The sequence below is a fragment of the Pteropus alecto genome, unplaced genomic scaffold, assembly GCF_000325575.1.
Source record: "Pteropus alecto unplaced genomic scaffold, ASM32557v1 scaffold311, whole genome shotgun sequence".
Lineage (NCBI taxonomy): Eukaryota > Metazoa > Chordata > Mammalia > Chiroptera > Pteropodidae > Pteropus > Pteropus alecto.
Window position 1 is genome coordinate 3321621 of NW_006431916.1, and position 20517 is coordinate 3342137.

At 36.1% G+C, this 20517-nt stretch overlaps 1 protein-coding gene across 1 annotated transcript in view; it reads left to right on the forward strand.

The window, feature by feature from the left end:
* The first annotated feature begins 251 nt into the window (after positions 1–251).
* The window catches only part of ATP13A4 (ATPase 13A4), a 112719-nt gene continuing 92453 nt past the window's right edge, over positions 252–20517 (forward strand). Inside the window, exon 1 of the mRNA XM_006906171.2 lies at positions 252–629. Coding sequence (XP_006906233.1) covers positions 567–629 — 63 coding nt within the window. The 5' untranslated portion in view covers positions 252–566. The remainder of the gene's footprint in view (positions 630–20517) is intronic.

Consider the following 20517-nt stretch of genomic DNA (forward strand, 5'->3'; position numbering starts at 1 on the left):
GATTAGTTATGATTTGTATCTTTTGTAAGTAAAACAAATGAGGATACTACTAAAAGCTGATTGAGGCTTTCATTAATCATATAAAATCTGCAGCTCTGTTAGCTTTACCCCAACTCCAATTCCTTAGCCTCTGTGCATAAAGCAGTGACCTGGGAGTTCTTGAGTCTGCCTGTTCCTCACAAAGGTCCTGCCAACTCCACATTGTCCAGTTGGATTTGTAGTCAGATGTCTCATGCTGGCAGGCACTGGGCAGGCAATGAGTCCTTTCCCTGTAAGTTGGGCACAAAGAAGATCGGCATGGGAGCAGCCTCTTTTGGGACAGCTGCTCTGAGAGAAGTTGGTAAGCAAGGAGCAAGCAGAAAGTCCTCTGAACAGAGGGTGACTCGTGGGAGGAGTTCAATTTGCTAAGTGTTGTCATTTGCAAAGAGAAGGTGTGTGCTCAAGCAGGAGTTTTAACCTGGAGGATCATTAACTCTTTCAGTCAGCTGACAGCTGCAGTGCCTCGGCAAGTTAGTCCTGGAAGCGTCTGCTCTGGGAAGGTCAGAGAGGAGTGGAATTACTTTTTCATGGGGAACCACTTTGAGAAGGGCCAGCATGCTTTGCTCAATGAAGGAGAAGAGAATGAGATGGTAAGATCCTAGCCACATTCCTCTCTTCCCACTCCTATTCCCCAGGCTCCAATACTGTCTCACACACACACACACACACACATACACACACACAAACACACACACACATACACACACACAAACACACACACACACACACTCTCCTCTGCAGTTTACCTTTGGTATTATGTGAGAAAAGGTAGTGTCCAAAAAATCTCTCTGTCCCATAAATGTAACCTCTGACAGCAGAAATGTGATAGATTGAAAATACTGTATTTATTCTATCAAGAATGTTTTTATTTAATAAAGCAGAAAAGGAGATAAGTGCAGTGCCACTTTATAGTGCATTTTTGAGCCTTACCAGTATAGCAAGTTCTGTTCAAAACTTCTAATAATTTCAGCAAATCCCTAAGGGTGGGAGCATTGTATTCCCTGATAGAAAGAAGCAGAACATCAATAGGGAAGGAGGAGTGCAGCTGGGTCTTTGACCTTTTCTTCTCACATATCTATGTTCACAAAGACTGTTGGACAGGGAAAACATATAAAATATTAACAATTATCAGCCTACGCACATTTCTGTTTACTTCTAGAATTTCACCTGTAGCTCCCTGAGTTATAGAGGTTGGTTACAGAGAAGTTTCTGTAGTTTACTGTCTCTTATTTTAGATGTGTTCCCATCCGGGCAAGTAGGAAAATCTAATACAATTCATATGTTCTTGCTACATTTAAAGCTGTATTTCTCAGTTACAATGTAATCAAAAGAGTTAGAAATATCTACTTCTGTTTAATAAGGCCTTTCTGCTAATTATAGTTATTTATGCCCGTAATGGTGTAATTAAAATGTTAAAATGTGATGCTCTCATTCTATAATAGCATTTTATCTTCCTAGAATTAATATGTAAATAACAAACCCAAAAGATATTTACTTAAAATGTTTTCTTGGTTAATTGCTTTAGCCCTGACTATTAAATTCTTTGTTCCTAAACTGGTCTTTCAAGTTTAATCTGCTTACCTGTTCCTATAGCAACAACATTTTTTGGACCTTCAAACGTAGATCTTTCTGCTATCAAAGCTGAAAAAATTATAAGGAAATAAAAGGCCCTCAAATTTATGTGGCTTTCTTAACCACTTCCTTATTTTTTTCAGATTTGACCATCAAATGACAATTGCCTTTAGACCCTACACAAATGTCACCAGAAAGAATCTTCTGACCGTATCTTTATTTTTCCAATGTTTTCTTTAGAGAGCGAATATTCCATTGCTGTCCATAGTAAGCTGAAAATTTGAGTCTCATCTTGAATTCTCTTCACCAGAAGGCAGAATCTCCTTCTTGCTCATATTTTTTTTTTAGATCCTCCCTCAAATTATCAGATCAAAACACACCCACATTTTTCTCATACACACATTTCTACTCTTCGACAATTTGTCATTCAACAGTCATTAAGAGTCTACTTAAAAGCAGACATTTCCAATTCTAGGAAAACTACTTCCAGATCCTACACATTCCAGCAATTTTGTTAACATTCATCTTCAGAATAGCACCACCCAAAGCATCAGGATGTCAGACTTAGTTCGTATGCATCTGAAAGCCCAGTTAGGAGAGGGCCAATAGTCTCAGCGGAGGTGCTGCAATTAATATGCACTCTTGAGCTCTCCATCCTGTTCCTCCTGGAGAAACCTGGCCACCTGCTTATTGCAGTGTCTGACGCTCTGTCCCTTTTTCACTAATAACTCCATTCTCCACCTCCAGAGCAAAAACTTCAGAAATTATCAAGATATCTTAAATGTGTTTCATGCATTTTCATAGTGATTTTTAGTTTATGAAATATTTCTTGGCCACTAGCTAATTTAGTTTTCACCATATCCTGTGAGGTAGATGTTATAATTTCTACTTTATGAGGAAACTGATGTACTGAGAATTTGCTGTCTCAGGTTGTATAAGTCTAGTAGCTGAGGCACCACATAGGTTAGTTTAAGTTAGTAGCTCTTTTGTCTCTGGACCTGAACATAGTGCATTGATACCAATTTCAGTTCTTACTGAGAACATTGTACTCTTAACAGGAAAACACGCTTGCTCCCTTAATAAAACAAAACTTAGGAGAGTATGATCTTAGATTTCCCAGGATCTGTTCTGTTATATATGATTTGCATTTTCTAAATAAGCCTGTCTCCTTGGACTTCAATGTTAATCACCTCTGTTAGAAAGCCAAGATTGTCTAGAAATGTGTCACACCAAAGTCAAATAGAGGAGAACAGGAATATCTCTAGGTCCAAAGATGGTTGGGACTACCTTTCATTCTAGAATAAAAGAAACAGAAACTAAAAGGCAACTCTAGGTGACTTGAAAGTAATGGAAGAAAGAATTTGTTAAAAAGACAAGAACGGAAAAGGGAGAATCTGACCTTTAGAGAAGGTTCACCCAGATGATTCAGAAAGGTCTCAAAAAGGAGACTGACTTCCAGACGGCACCACAACTAGACCAGTTGGCCGGCTCTCACTAGCCTTGGGCTAGCCACTTGCCTGCTCTAGCCTCAGTTTTCCTATCTGTAAAGCAGGAATGGTTCTTACCCTACCTGTCTCACAGGGGTCTTATGAGGATCAACTGAAGTGATCTTTGCAGAAATGTTTTGAGAAGTATAAAATTCTGGAGAAGTGTAAGCTGCTATTACCTAAACAAAGATGGAGTCGGGGCTTCAGCAATTAGCCAATCTAAAGAATAATACTTCTCAAAATGAGTCACTTCTTCTCATTAAATAATGACAAATGGGGAATATATAAGTTAATCACAAATTATAGAGATCATTTATAAATGGAGAGGAGCTGAGTCACCTTAAACCTGCCTGTAGTGCTTGCCTTGGGAAACCACCTACCTGTCTTGGGACTCAGTTTCCTTCTTTGTAAACTGAGAGTAAAGGGCTTTTGAATTCTGATGTTGTACATTTATATTTCGAAAGGACTTAGAAAGACCTAATGCTCATTTCCTTACACCATGACTGAAAATAAATTATGGTTTAATTAATTCAAATGTTGCTCACCACTATCCTCGGTAACATCCTAGTGAAATCCAAGTCTTTTTTGGAAAAGTGTTTTGTTCCAGTGAGACTGTTTTAAAAGCAATATTCTTTGATTTTTTTTTTCTTTCTTAGATTTTAACAAATAAGAAAAAACTTGAATTTTTTTTCTGATTATAAAGGTAGTATGTTTATTGTAAAGATATTAAAATGACACATAAAGGTCTAAAGAATAAAGTAAATATGATTCATGAAATTTCCACCTAGATATGATCAATATTATATTGGTAACTCTCTTTCCAGACTTATATAAAAATAAGTACATGAAACATCACTTTCTAATTATTTTACTGTATTTTAATATTATCTATACTCTTGTAATTTTTTATATCTGTTGTATATGTGTCATGGAAATACTATGTAATGATGTGCTACTTACCGTACATCTCTTCACAACTCCAGATACAGTGACATCATATTAGTAGCTTGAAATGAATAATGTTGGGAGTATTTGCCATAGAAATCACTAAATGCCGCACGGGACTTCTACCCTGCCTCTCTTGAAGCCTGTTTGTTAAATATTTACCAGCATACCACTGAACATGTTATTTACTTTAGATTTACCTACCCCACTATACATGTCGAAACTCAATAATGATATTGTATTTGGATATCACCCATTCATTTGTACTATGCAAAACAAAATTGATCACAATCTGTTCTTAAAAAAATACATACACAAACTCACAAATATGTATTTTTTTAAACAAAAAATGTACTAATTTCATCTATACCATTTTTTCAAGGTGGACTTTTTATTACACCTAAAAATATAGCATGGACACATTTTCCTTTTGATAATTATAGATCCACATAACTATTTTAATGTTTAAATTGTGTTTGGATAAATTGTGCTATATTAAGCAAATCTTTCACACTTAGTTTATTTCTAAACTTTTGGCTGTCAAGATGAACACATACATCTCTATATATCTATTGTCATGTATACTTTTTTAAAACTAGAATCTCTTAATGTTATCACTGATATTTTATCAATTAGTAGACAGGGTGACTAAAAATTAGGAATTGTGAAAAAGCAAGAGGAACTCTTTCTGAATGTCCATATTATTTCTGAGAACAGCAAGAAGTCAGTATTGCCATGGGCATTAATATGGCAGCAGGGTGGTCTTTGCCACTTTGGAAGTCCTGTTGTGCCTTCAGCCTGAGCTAGGGACATCTGTCCTCACCAATTATTTGGACCCCTTTGATAGCTGATGTTCGTCTTTTCTTCTCTAACACCGAGGAGCAAAAAGCGCCTCCCCCACCTCAATAGCCACTTATTTGTTATGCTTCATGAGCACCTCCGATTTGGTTGCCAATGTTAACTAGTGAGACCGCAGATCTCATAGTGGAGGAATTGTGTTCAGACTGAGACATTTTGTCATTTGAAATGTTCAGGAAGCTGGGCCACTGGCCAAGTCTAGTGTCTTTATTTTCAATTCGTTGCTGCAGAACTCCCATGAAGTCAACTCATCTTTGGTAGAAACTCTTAAAGAATAAGATTTCATTGCTTCTTGAGAACAGGGTTCCTGGTTGATTAACCTTTCTATTGCCTTTCCCTTCCCTTTCCCTGTACTCCTTGAAGTTAGCACAATGCTTGGCACAAACACTTAGGGCATATTTATGATAACGCAATTGCAAGCTCCGTTAACTTGCAATTTTGCATTCTGAAAAGGACAGAGAGGCAGCTGAACTTAAAGGAAGAAAACAGTTTGAGCAATTTAAAGAGAAATCTGACATTTTATGTTATTTATTTGGAAAATTCAATCATCTTGGGGACTTATCAGTTGACTCCTCTCTCATCTTCAGAGTTAATTAGCCATACTACGCTATTTTTCTAAGAGATACTTTATCTTTTTATCCACTCATGTGTAAACTCAACAAATATTTACCAAACCCCTATTCTGTTCCAGAAGTCCTCTGTTCTAACGAAGAAACATTTTGAGTGAATAGCAAATAGCTTCTGTTTTCAAGCAGTTCACAGTTGAATGGGCAAGACTGAGAACATCATTTGTGGGGCCCAGTGCAAAATGAAAATGAGGTGCCTCTTGTTCAACAATTATTAAGAATTTCAGGATGGCTCTAGCAGAGCATTAAACCAAGTTCAGGGCCTTTCCGAGAGCAGGGCCCTGTTTGACTGCACTGGCTGCATTCACGTGAACTGTCACTACAAGTAGGGAAACTAGGGGTGCAAGCCCAATGAAAGCCTGATGAAATAGGTATCATTGTGAGAATTATGCATATAGAACTTTGAGAGCACAGAGGAAGGAGCAATTCAGTCAAAGAAAACTTCAAGAGGAAAAAATGTCATTTAATTTCCTTGGAGGGGTAGCTGAGGGCCAGATTGTGGAAGACTTTATAAGGCATCTTAATGAGTGTACATTTTGTCTTTTCCAATTATTCCCAAACATTGGTCCATGAAAACACTATGCCAGAATTAAGTTGAGGAACACATGAGGCGTAGATTCCTAGGCCTCATTCTAGACTTACTGAATTAGAATCTTTGATGGTAGAGCTGGAGTTTGTCAGAATGATTGTGATGCCAGCTTGGTGGACACAGTGGGGAAACCATTGGAAGATTTGAATCAAGGAATGATATGGTAGGAGGTCACATCTTGGAGGAGGGAAGGTTAATTAAAGCAGGAGAGACCAGGAAGAAGTTTTTTGAAACAGGACAAGCGAGAAATTCAGACTAGAAATTGAGGCTTGGGAGTGAGGATAGCAATAGTAATATCAGATACTTGTATGGTGATTGATCTGGACTAAGATCTTTATTCATAGTAACTTACTTAATCTTCTCAGCAACCTAATGTGGTAGTATCATCACTCTTCTACATATGAGGAAGCTGAGTCATAGATTAAGTGATTTGTCCACATTTATTTGACTAAGTAAATGGCAGGCTATGGCTTACGTCCTCACTTTAAACATAGTGGTTTACTCCCTCTTGGGTTTGCTAAATTGTCTATGCACTACTTTATCAATGATGGAAAAAATAGCAAGCATAGTTAAAGAAAACCAAACAAAACAAAACATTAGGAGGCTGGAGACCAGCATTGTGGTGTTGGGTCTGCCATTATTTATTCTTACGATCTTAAAGCAAATTATAGTCACCTCTTTTTGATATCACCTCATTTACAAGGTAGAGAAAATAATATCTTATTCATTTGAATGAAGAACCAGTGGGGAGGTCCTCTCCAATATCCACAAAAATAAGATTTTAAAAGTTTTAAAACAGGTGGATAAAATCAGTGTGAAATAGCTTAAGAAATTTAAGTGATACTCTTGATTTTTCAAAGAGCTGTGAGATTTTTGTTTTTAGTCAATGAAAAAGAACATATCTGGAAACAGTGCATTAATTGGGAACTAGAAATTTATGGTTGCTGCTGTGTGAATTACTCAAGAATAAAAGACTACAGAATAAATCTAACAGTATATGATGAACCAATGCTAAACCCTATAGGGTCTTCAGGTCCACAGAAGACATAGAGCACAGGGACTTGGCCCTCAAAAGGGTTGGTGATTTGGTGATGTGTAGAGAAGGTTCATTCCTGGGTGCAGTTTCAAGGCTTTGTGGCTATGTCAGAGGTTTGCGAAGACCATCCAGAGTGAGACCACCTACCTAAATGGCTAACAGCTATTTCTGGATGTCTAGCACATAAACCTTGGTTGTCTAAAACCACAGCCTGGGTAGATTTGAAAGACAGCTCAGAACACCACCTCCTCAACTCTCCTCAGCCTAAGGCTAGTCTTACGGACAATGAGCACAGCTATGCCCGAGATGCCCTCTCAGAAAAAGAACAGAGAGGGGATCCAAATACATTGTGTGCTTTCCAGAGAAATATTATGTTGCCCAGGCCAGAACACTTTTTGATTTCAGTGGTTGCACAAATAAGGTCTTGGCTGAGACTATAATCATCTTAGCATTTTTAGAATTTATAGCTTCTTGGGGAAATCATAGCTGGTAGATCAGTACCAGTACAGAATCAATACAGAGAAGATGATATTGTGCTTTGAGGCCAAAACAAAAGTATCCAAGAATTATGTGGGTAGATAAGTAGTTACTTCTATTTGCTTTTTAATGGAAAAATAAGTTGATTTTTATGGCACACATTTACCTTCAACTTTGCTCTCCTTCAACTTGGGATCACCAAGCACAATAAGGGTCTTTCAGCTCAGAGACCAAGCCACCTTTTGTGGGTTTTTCCTTTGGCCAATTCCAAGAGACAATTTTTCACTTTCTATTTTTTTCTGATCACCCATATGTGGTCTGCTTGCTCTTGCCAGAATATATTAGGTAATTTCTCAGCCAGGGACATGTCTTCATGTTGATACCTGGCCATCACAGTCCTGCCCAGCCATCAAAACCCATCTCAAATCTGACTCTCTTCACTAAGCCATCTGGGAGAGAAATGGGGATTGGAAAGTCTAAACAAAATATGCAAATGAATGAACAAATAGAATTTCCAATCTGATAGTTAATAAATAATAGTTCAACTGAATGAATAAATAATGTTTAAAGTTGTCAGTTCCCCTAGGTGATTTTTTTTTTTGCCAGGGAGAATATAAAATATGGAGCTTTTCTGTTGGTATTTTAGATATCTGTGAAGAAGTAGAAAAAGGCTTTTAAAAATATGCATTTTTTTTCTTATTTTAAAAGTGAAACATATTTAGTGATTAAAATTTGTACAGTACAGAAGTAGAAGAATCACAATGATGCCATGGCCCAAGGCAAATACCATTAGTGTTTTATTTAATACATTTATCCTCCAGTCTTTTTGTTTGTGACTCACCATTTTTCAATTAAATTTGAAATTATATTGCACAATTTTATGTTGTTTCTCTTCACTTAATATTATTAACATACATATTTCCCCATGTTATTAAAAATACATTATAAACATAATTTTAATGGCTATATAATATACTTTAATAATTACCATATTCTTATATACATAGATTGCTTTCTATTTACTACTACGAATACTATTGCAGTGACTGTCTCTGCATATAAATCTTGTCTTGTCTGTGTTTTGAATAAACTAGAGTAGTTTTTTTTTTTTTTACAACAGAGTCTTTATTAATAGCCTAAAATCATACCCTTTGGGGGTCTGCACATTCATAAGGCCAAATCAATTTTTAAATAACTCTCTCATGAGTAGAGATTGGGACCAACGAGGAACTGGCATAAAAAGGATATGACTTTGATGCTGAGAAGTGCCATGTTTGCCATTCTCCATTCCAGAAAACTACGAAGAGGGAGTGTGTAATAAGAGGTTGAGAAGCTTCTATTTATTTAAAAGCTTTTCAGGCAAAAGGCATCATGTACATACAGAGGGTCAGTTGTCACCATAGCAGACATATGATGCAGAGGTGAGGGTGGCTCTACCAACAAACAAGGAGGACTTCATGTTTCATTTTAGAAAAGTTTCTATATAGCTCCCCCTGCTATTTCTACCCTAGGAGAAACAAATGAAAGCTAGAATTCTATTATCTTGGTATAAAATTCTATCCCCTGTGGTCACAGCTATAGTACCTGTTCTTTACTAAAGGCCTAATTATGTGGGTTTTCAACCTTAAAGGGAGAAAAACCCAATCCTTTCCTTTCCGAACTTATTGCTGTATGTCCAATGCTTAAAAAAATGCCTGGCCTATAGTAAGTACACACTATATATTTTTGGAATGTGTAAATGAATGAATGAATGATGGATGAATGAAACTAGTTACATTCCAAAATGCTATGAACTAGCATACAAATCTAAAGGTAAATATGGATTAGAATTGAGAGTAATAGATGATTGATTTACTATACTCTATTTAACCTATTCCATAGAATCATAGATTCTTAGGCGAGAAGTTTCTTCAAAGTTTATGTGGCCTTCTCTTGCCCCTTCTGTAGCCCATTCAACCTTTCCTTAAATGCCCCCAGAGTAGAAACTGACCATAAGCTAAATCATTTATAAGACAGAGCTGACTATTAAAAATATTTCTTTCTTAGATTGAACTGAAATGTGGTTCCATTAACCTGAATTCATTAGTACTACTTCTCTTGTCTTTTGGGGCCACCTGTCAAAACTCAGCTTCCATTTTCACAACTCAGGCTTTTAAAAATTGTTCTAGTATGTCCCCATTCCCATCCCTCCAGGCAACTCTTCTCCAATCTAAATACACTCCGTTTCTTCAATCATTCTTCCTGTGGCCTAGTTCTTAGAAATTTACCTTAGAAAGTCTTAGAAAGATATCCTCTATGATAATTTAAAGAAGCTCTCTCTTTGTGTGATTTTCTCTTTGAAACCCACAGGGGTTTGGGGACAAAGGGCCATCCAGCAGGAGGAACATGAGGAACAGCTGCCACTTATTGTGTCACCAAGGTTGTTGATAAGAAGTTCAGACCTGTCTGTTCAGATTCTGATGGGACTTCGATCAGTCTAATTCTTGCCTAATAATAGTTAACATTTATTGACTACTTACCAGGTCCTATGCCCATTACTAAACTCCTATTGTGATACTTCATTTTAAAATCACAATAATCCCATCAGGTAGGTACTATCACTACAGGTGCAAACACTAAATGTTCCTAATGTTTCTCTATGGCAGGAATCTTCAAACCATGAATTGTGGGTGAAATCTGGCCCACTGATTGTTTCATAAATAAAGTTTTGTTGGAAAATAGTTCCCCACACTTGTTTACAGATTGTCTCTGGTTGCTTTTGCATTACAGCAGAAGAGCCTAGTAATTGTGAAAGAGACAATATAGCCCATAAAGCTGAAAATATTTTCCATCTGGTATTTCACAGAAAAAGTTGGCTGACCTTTGCTCTTTTCCTTTCCTTATTGACCTCATTACTTAAAACAAAACAAAAGAAAACAAAAACAAAAAGACCCGTTTATTTCCATAGTAATAAAACCTGCTTGGTAATGGTGCATAATTCTTTTGACATATTGTTGAATTCTATTTGTTGGTATTTCATTGAGTACTTTGCTTTTATATTCTTAAGGGATATTGATCTATAATTTCCTCCCGTCCTCTCTTCTTCCTTTCCTTCTTTTCCTTCCTTTATTTCTTCCTTCCTTCCTTCCTTCCTTCCTTCCTTCCTTTATTCCTCCTCCTCCTCCTTCTTTTTTTTTTTTGTACTGTCTGTGTAGTTTTCTTATCAGGGTAACACTAGCTTAATAAAATAATTTGGGAAACGTTCCATCTTCTTCCATTTTCCGGAAGTGATTGTAAAGAATTGATGAAAATTCTTCTTGAAATGTTTGGTAAAATTATTTAATGAAATTGCCTAGAGATTTGTTTTTTAAGAGTTTAAAAAGTATGAATTTGATTTTCTTAATCGTTATAGGGTTATTCAAATTATTTATTTCATATGGAATGAGTTGTGGTAAGTTGTGTTTTTTTTCCAGGAATTGGTATATTTAATCTAAATTGTCAGATTTTTGTGCGTAGAGTTGTTCATAGTATTTTCTCTCTTTTTTTGGTGTCTTTATTTCTGATGTTGATAATTTGTATATCCTCTCTTTATCCCTTTCTCAGTCTTGTTAGAGGTTTATCAAATTTATTGACCTTTTCAAAGAAGAAGCTCTACTGTTTTTCTGTTTACAATTTCATTTATTTTTATTCTTATCTTTATTATTTCCTTTGCTTTGCTTGCTTTGAGCTATTTTGATCTTCTTTTTCTAGATTCTTGAACTTAGATTATTGTATTGGGACTTTTCTCTTTTGTAATAAAATTTTCCATTTTAGTGCCATTTGAGTTATGTCTCAAAATTTTTAATGTGTTATGCTTTCATTTTCATTCAGTTCAATGCATTTTAAAAAAATTTCTTGAAACTTCCTCTCAAGCCCATAAATCATTTAGAAGTGTATTGTTTAGTTTCCAAGGGCTTGGACATTTTTCTGTTATATTTCTGTTAGTAATTTTCAGTTTTATTCTACTGTGGCTGGAGGACAGTACGTATGATTTTAATTCTTTTAAGTTTGTTGAGGTTTCTTTTATGGCCCAGGATATGGTCTATCTTGGGCTATGTTCTATGAGCACTTGAAAAAAAATTTGTAAATATTAACTTGACCTCATTAGTTGATGAGATATTTGAGGTCTTTTGTATTCTTTTTGATTTTCTGCTTAGTTGTTCAATAAGTTGTTGAGAGAGGGATGTTAAAGTCTTCAGTTATAATTGTGGATTTGTCTGTTTTTCCTTCCAGTTTTATTAGTGTTTGTTTTACATATTTTCAGCTCTGTTGTTTGATGTGTACACGTTTAAGGTTGCTGTGTTTTCTTGGTGGATTGAAACTTTTGTCATTATACCATGTCCCTCCGTTTCTAGGAATTTTCTTTGTTCTGAAGGCTATTTACCTGATATTGATACAGCCACTCCTGCCTTCTTTTGGCTAATATCTGCCTGATACACCTTTTTCCACTTTAAATTTCAACCTGCCTATATTGGTATATCGAAGTAAGTTTTTTTTTTGTTGATCACATATAGTTGGGTCATGTTTTTTAATCCACTCAGATGATCTCTGTATTTTAATTGATGTATTCAGACCATTTAAATTAATGTAATATAATATAATTAGGGCTATTGTCCGACATTTTGTTTTATTTGTTCCCTCTGTTTTTAGTTATCTTCTTTTTTTTATGTTTTCTTGTGGTTTACTTGAACAATTTTTAGAATTCCATTTTGATTTATGTATGAGTTTGTGAGTATATATCACTGTATTGTTTGTGTAGTGATTGCTTTAAGTATTAAAGTGTATATACATAACTTATCACAGTTTACTTGTGTTATCCCTTTTTTATTTTAAATTTTTATTAGTTTCAAGTATACAGTACATTGGTTAAACATCTATATAGTTAGTAAAATGATCCACCAATTGCTCCCTCCCTCCCTTCCCTGTCCCTCCCCTGACCTAGCTCACGTATTAATGCTAATTGCATTCCTTATGCCATGCTTCCCATCCCCTTGACCATCCGTGAGCTACTAATTTGGACTTCTTTAACCCTTCACCTCTTTCTCCTAGCTCCCCAAACCCCCCTCCACTCTGTCCATTACCAAAATGTCCACTATATTTGTGAGTCTATTTTTGATTAGTTCTCTTTATTCTTTAAATTCTGCATATAAGTGAAATCATACAGTGTTTATTTTTCTCTGTCTGACTTAAACACCTTCTAGGTTCATCACAGCAATATCTTTTTCCATATTCTTCCTTTTCATATGTAAGGGTCTTGTTTTCTTATACTTTTAGCCACTCCAGCCCTTGGTTGGAGAGCTTAATTCTCTTTCCTTTAAGGTACTTATTGATTAGAATGCAGTTGTTACCAGTCTTTATTCCTGTTAACATTTCCTGTAATTCTGGCTTGGTAGTGATAAATTCCTTTAGTTTATTTTTGTCTGGGAAGCTCTTCATCTGTCCTTCAACTCTAAATGATAGCTTTGCTGGATAAAGTATTCTTAGTTGTATATCCTGGGTCTTCATTCTTTCAAAAATTTTTTGCCAAGCCCTTGTCTTGCATAGTCTCTTTTGAGAAATCAGCTGCCAGTGTATAGGTGTCCCTTATCTGTAATTATTTGTTTTTCTCTTGCTGCTTTTAAATTTTTTTATTTGTATTTAAACTTTGGCATTTTAATTATGATGCGTCTTGGTGTGGGCCTCTTTGAATCCCTGATTTTTGGAGTCCTCTGAGCTTTCTGGGGTTTTATGTCCATTTCCTTCAGCAGGTTAGGGAAGTTTTCCATCATTATTTCTTCCAACAACTGTTCAACATCTTAATTTTCTTCAGTTACTCCATGAGACGAATATTTGGAGCCTTAATAGTGTCCCATATACTCTTTAAATTGTTATTATAGTCTTGGCATATTTTTTCTTGCCATTCTGATTGAGTGTCCTGCTTGGCTTTCCTGTCCTCTAGATAGGGCATGTGATCCTCTTCTTTATTCACTTTGGTTATTCCATTTACTGTACTTCTCATGTCAAATAATGTGTTCTCCATTTCAGACTGGTTCCCTTTTATAATTTCCATTTCCACTTTTATGTTTTTTTTATCTCTTTGTTGAAGTTCTCACTGAATTCATCTACATAACCCATAAGTTTATTGAGCATCTTTATAACCAATGTTTTGAACTCTGCATCTATTAGCTTGCTTGACTCCAATATTTCTGGATCTCTGTTCTGTTCTCTCATATGGTTTCTGCTTCTTTGTCTTCCCATTTTGGCTGCCTTTCCATGTCTGTTTCTATGTACTAAGCAAAGTCCTAAGTCTTCCAGTCTTATTAGTGTGGATTTGTGACATAGATGTCCAATGGCACAGTCCTGAGAGAGGTTCAGCTGCAGGCCAAATTTAGCTCAAGCCTCTACCCCTCTGAGGCCACCTGTCAAGATTCAGCAAGCAATACACAGATGCTGTGCTTATAGTTGCCTCACAAAGCCACACCAGAAACTGAGGCTAGTTGCCTCCAGTGTGAGTCTAGGTGCTGCTCAGCAAGGCACATCTGACTTGCTAAGGATATACCTGGATGTTGCTTGGGTGATGCCCAGGTTGGAGGAGGTAGGGTTTCAGGGAATCCTCTGGGCACAGCAACCTCTGTTATCCAATCTGATGACATCGCGGCTATGGCGTGCTGTGTCTGTGCACTAGGAGGTGGAGGGGCTCAACAGGGAACAATGGATACCACCAGCACTTCTGTACACAGTGAGTCTTGCCTCTGACTCTCATTCCAACAACTCAGTGTCCCCCTGTAAGTCCCTGGTCCCCTCAGAGCAGCCAGCCCAGTGCTAGTGCTCAGAGCGAGCAGGTCCGTTGCCACAAAAATCTACTCGCGGACGTGGCCTCTTGAGGCATCTGCCGCTGCCACAGCCTCTGTCTCACTCATCTACTCCTACCTTCTGTGCTTTCTTGGACTTCTCCCTAGTTATATAGCTTGTTCATCTAGATCCCAGACTTTTTTTTTTTTTTTTTTTTTTTTTCTCTTTTCCTTTTCCATCACAACCTCGATTTAGTCTCCAGAGGGACGAACAGAGCCTCTGTATCTACGCCATTTTGAAGCCCCTCTTTCTTGTGTCATCTCTTTATCAGATCAAATTAAGATTAAAATCTCAACTTTTTATATTTTTACCCACCTTCGTTTATAATTGTCTTAAACATTCTACATTCTTTTAGAACCATATCGCTGTTATAATTTTTTGCTGCAACCTTCAAACATAATTTAGAAAATACAAGAAGAGAAGAAAAGTCTATTCACTCTTATTTCTGCTTACCATGTTTTCTTTTTCTTCCTGATGTTCCAAGGTTTCTTCTTTTGCTTATTTTCTGTTTAGAAATATTTCTTTAGTCATTCTTTTAGGGTTGGTGTGCTGGCAACGTGTTCTCTTAGTTTTCCTTTATCTGAAAACGTCTTGATTTCCCTTTCATTCTTGAAGGATATTTTCACCAGACATAAGTGTGCATTGACCGTTCTTTTCTTTTAGCACTTGAAATGTAAATTAATCACATTTAAGTTAGTGTAATTATTGATATATATCACATCTTATATATTGATATGTAATATATATGCCATGGTATTTCCTTCTGGCCTTCATGATTTCTGATGAGAAACCTGCAGTTATTCAAATTGTTTTCCTTCTATAGGTAGGTATTATTCTTTGGCTGCCTTCGAGATTTTTTCTTCGTCTTTAGTTTTTGCAAGTTTGATTATTATATTTCTTTCTGTGAATTTCTTTGGATTTATTCTGTTTAAGGTTTGCTCAAATTCTTGAATTTGCAGGTGTATGCTTTTTGCCAAAATTTGGAAATTTTAACTATTACTTCTTTGAGTACTTTTTCAGCCATGTACTCTTTCTCTTCTTTTTGTTACAGTTTTATAGGTGCTATTCAACACTTTTTTTGACTATTTTTTTGCTGTAATTCACACTGGGAAATTTTTACTGTTCTTGGTTTCATTTCACTGATTCTTTCCAGTCCCTCCATTCTACTATTGAGCCCATTAATTGAGTTTTTAAAACTTCATGTATTGTGCTTAGTCTAAAACTTCATGTATTGTGCTTAGTTCTAAAATTTCCATTTGTTTCTACTTTATATTTTCTATTTATTTGTTGAACTATTCCATGTTTTCATTTGTCTTAAATGTGATGGTAATTGCTTCTTGAAGCATTTTTATGACTGCTTTAAAGTCATTATTACATAATTCTTAACATCTCTCTTATCTTGTTGTCGGCCTCTATTGATTGTGCTTTTTCATTCACTTTAAGATATTCTTGTTTTTGGTGTGACTTTTTAAAAAATAAAACCCAGACATTTTAGATATTATGTTACAATACTTTGAATCTTATTTAAAACTGATGTCTTAGTTGGCTTCTGTTGAAATTCTCTAATAGGGTAAGAGTAAGGCACCACCTCTTACTGTCCATTGGTGGTGAAAGTCCAGATTGACTACTCATCTTCCATTAACACTTAAGAGGGGAGAGACTCCTCATTACTTCTAACTAAGATGGAGAGTTCCAACTTTCTATTACATCTCCCATCATACTTTTCTGTCTTGGAGGATTAGGAGTGCCTCGCTACCTACCCTCCACATGGTTTCCACGGCTGTGTTGGGATGGGGTTTTGTTTCTGCTAGATGGTAATGAAAATCTTGACTCTCCAATAGGCTTCCTCTGACAACACACTAACATGGAGGGGGAAGGGTGCTTTGTTACTGCTGGTTGGGAGTGGAGGTTAGGCTTCACATGGTTTCCACTGACACAAGACCGGGAAGGGTGCTTGTAGCTACTTGGCAGAGAGGAAAGTCCCAAGATTCCCACTTAGATATTTTTGAAACCATATCTGTAATGAGTTGAGGTGCCTCTTTACAACTTGGCGAGGAAAGCAGTCTAGACTCCCTACTTGGCCTTTGCTGATGTGGGTGAGGTGGGGCCACTCTGCGTGTGTGTATGTGTGTGTGTGTGTGTGTGTGTGTGTGTGTGTGTGTGTGTGTGTGTGAACTTTGGACTCTTTCCTGGTCATTTGGCTAGACAGATCAGGCTTTCATTGTGTGTGTATATGTGTGTGTGTGTGTGTGTGTGTGTGTGCGTGCGCGCGCGTGCGTGCATACGTGCGTGTGTATTTTTTCTGTTCCTGTTTTCAGGTTGCCAGCTTTTTCTGCTCTATGCCATAGATGAGGCAAAAAGTAAACTTAGGGAACTTACTACAGTGCCATTATTGGTACTCAAGTTCTCTAGCCAATCTGCCTCTCTCCTTCATTCAAAGTCTTTTTATTTTTTCTATTTAACATCTGAGAATTTTAGTTGAACTTATTGGGAGAAATAGGAAAAAGTAAGTTTACTTCATGTTTACAGAAGTGAAAGTCTCATTTACTTTTTAAAATATTACTTTCTGACTTTATTTTAAAATATAATCTATTCTATAAATTTTTGAAAGCATGGGAAAGTATCAGGAAATAAATAAACATCACCCATGGTTCTATTATTGCTAACATTTGGTGTAATTCCTGCTAGCTTTTTTTTTTTTCTATAAGTTTCTTTCCAAATTATTGGACTTAAACTATAAATGTTTTGTTTACTTAATGTTTTATAAATATTTCCTTATGTCATTAAAATTTTATTGTATACTTTAATTTGATGACTGAGTGATATTTCATTTTATGGAGGTGTCATATGTATCTAAGCATTCACCTAATACCAGACAGTTAAGTTCTTTCTAGGGCCTATGCATGTTTTACTCTTGTGTATGAAAATATCTATAGAATTTTACCTTTTCATTTCAGATTATTTCCTTAGGAGGGATTTCTAGAAATAATAATTGTATTACTGCAGGAAAAATTATAAACACTTTTAATACTTTTAACAAATTTGTTGAGTTAATTTCCAGAAAGTTTGTGTTTTATGGAAGGATCCTACCAGTGTCGCGCAAGAATGCCCTTGTAACTCTCCTTGATCAGCTTTCAGCACCTGTCAAAGATCTTGGCCGATTTAAGTGAGAATGACATCCTGTTTAAAGTTTTTCCTCCAACCTTATTCAAGATCAAGGTTTAGTGTGATTCAATTTCTTGGGGACTTACTATCTTTAAGTTCCAATACTGGATGCTAAAATGCCAAAGTCAATACAAGGATGAAAAAAACACATTTTTAAAAATCCAGGAACTCAAATTCTAGAGACAATGTTGGTTAATATATACTGAACACTTACCATATGCCATGTACTGTGTAGTGCTTTATAAGTAACATATTACTTGTCACACCAACCCTATGATTTAGTTGCCATTGTAATACTCATTTAACAGAAGAAAGAAATATTACTTGCCTAAAGACAGAGTCTTATTCATGATATTGATCAGTAGTTTCTAAATGCCAGCATGCATAAGAACCAGCTGGGGTACTGAGCTGGAAATGCCTCGATCTTCTGGCCCTACCATCAGAAATTCAGGGTGGTGGCCCAGGAATCCTCATTTTAAAAAGTTCTCACGTGATTCTGACGCATGTGGCTGGTAGTCTCACATTTAGGCGTATTGGTATAGATATTTACTTATGGCTTGGAATCATTTTCCCTCACTAGGCAGAGAACTCGACTGAGGGTTTTTCAGTGATTTCCAGTGCCTAATTTAGATGGGAAATTCCAAATCTCCACATTTCTATTTATTTAGCAATAAAGAAGTTTCCCCCTAAGAGAAAAAGTGATTGCTGTAAAGGTAAATGCATGGCAGTCACACACAGGAAGGAGTAGCACTCAATTAACACTTTTGGGCCACACTTATGTATCCCTGTAGTCCCTCTTGACATGTCTCTTAGCAAAGACTTTCATGTCACCCATGTTTTCTCAGTCTTTGACAATAGCTAAACCACAATAACTGAACAAATGTAATAAGTCTCTGTAGCGTGGGTGCTGTGGAGATAGATAAAGCTGGGTTCCTTCCTTCTTTCTTTCCTTCCTTCCTTCCTTCCTTCCTTCCTCCCTTCTTTCCTCATTTATTGAGCACTTATTATGTGTGACTCCTTGTGCTTGTATTCTTAAGTATACAAAGAAAAGTTCTATTGCTCAATATCTGGTGGAGAATAGGGTTCATTTGGCTGATGCTATGTCAGCAGTGTATGCAAGGTGTTGTGAAAACACAGGAAGCTACAGCCAATTTCTGGATGACTTTAGTGAAAAAGTGCAAATTGAAAAGAACTGAGATGGATAAATAGGGGATTACTAAAATCTACATAAGACGAAAGACATTATAAGTCAAGGAGACACAATGTACAAAGGTACTGAAATGTAAAGGAACAAAGTACATTCCATTTAGAGAACTGAATGTAGCTTGGCAAGGCTGGAGTGCAGGGTGTTTGTGTGTGTGTGGTGGAGTGGGACGGGGAGAACAGAGAGTTGAGGCTTAAAAAATAGTGTGGGGAAGATTAGTAAGAACTTTGCTTTTCATTCTACAGGGATTTAGGGGTTTTAAGTAGGTGATCAACCATTCTGGTTTGCCTTGACTTTCTGGGCATTAGCACTGACGGCCCACATCCTGGGAAATTCCTTAGTCCTAGACAAACTGGGAGGGTTGGTAGCTCTAGAAAGGAATTGAAATTGGATGCCATTCTATGAAAGTAACTCCGTAGCAGTATGAACAACAGTCCAGACAAAGATAGAAATAGAAACAGCAACTCTTGAAGTGAGTCCAGAGAGAATACAGTTTGAACCAGTAAGGCAGTAAGTAGTACAGGAGGCAGTAAGTAGACATTCATTAAGCAGAGGAGACCAAATTGAGGAATGTTAAGAAAACACAGTCAATAGACTTTAGACTAATTAAATGTTTAGAAGGAAGGAAGAGGAGGATATTAAAGGGAATTTTTAGATTTTTGAGTCATATAACTGGATGTATAGAGGTTGTGGTGATTTGGAGAGAAAAGAGAGTGTGGGTAAATGAGTTTGGTTTTAAACCTGACATTAATTCTCATTGAAGAGACTTCACAGAGAAGATATTAAGATATTAATTGAATGATGCTTTTAAAAATTAGTAGGATAGGTTTTGGTTTGTTTGTTTGTTTGTTTTGTTTTGTTTGTTTTCCGGGAAAGGAAACAATGAGGTTGAGGCAGGCATTTGCAAAACAAAGACAAATTTAAAAACTCTGCTTGAATAAGTACTGGTGGGTAAGGTAGAGCATTTTTAGGAATGCTGAGTAGTTATAGCACGTATTCATTTTAGGTGCAACATTGCCAGATATGACTCTGATTAGACTGAAGAAAATAAGAGAAAGGTATTATTTTCCTATAAATATAAGATAAGGCAAGGCTACCCAATTGGGGCACCATGGATGGCACTGGGATGCTACCGATGGATTATAGGGATCTTTAGAGGAGCGTTGAGCTATTGATTCCTTTTGAATTTAAACCTGATCAGCATTGTGCAAATATTGCTATAATATGGGTATCATATGAAAACCATTTGGAAGCAATGTGCTAAAAAAAACCCTTTAACTGGTTTGGAGTCAAACTTAAATTGACATGAAATTACATCTTCATTTTTATTAGAATGAAAAATAAAACGAAAATTAAGTTGTTTTTTTTTTTTGCTTATAGCTTTATTTTTTCCAGCTTTACTGAGATATAATTGACATATAACATTGTGTAAGTTTAAGGTATACATGTAATAACCTGATATACAAATATATAGAGAAATGATTAAGTTCTTTATAAATAAAAACTAAATTTTTAAAAAAATTTATTTGTGGGATATTATTATTTAAAAAAAACATGAAAATAAAAGTAGCTGGAGATTAGGTTGTTTGTTGTTTTTGTATAACTTCTGAAATCAGTGGGGATGTAGCTATCAGCATATGGACTCTCACAGAATGACTGACCCTTCAGTA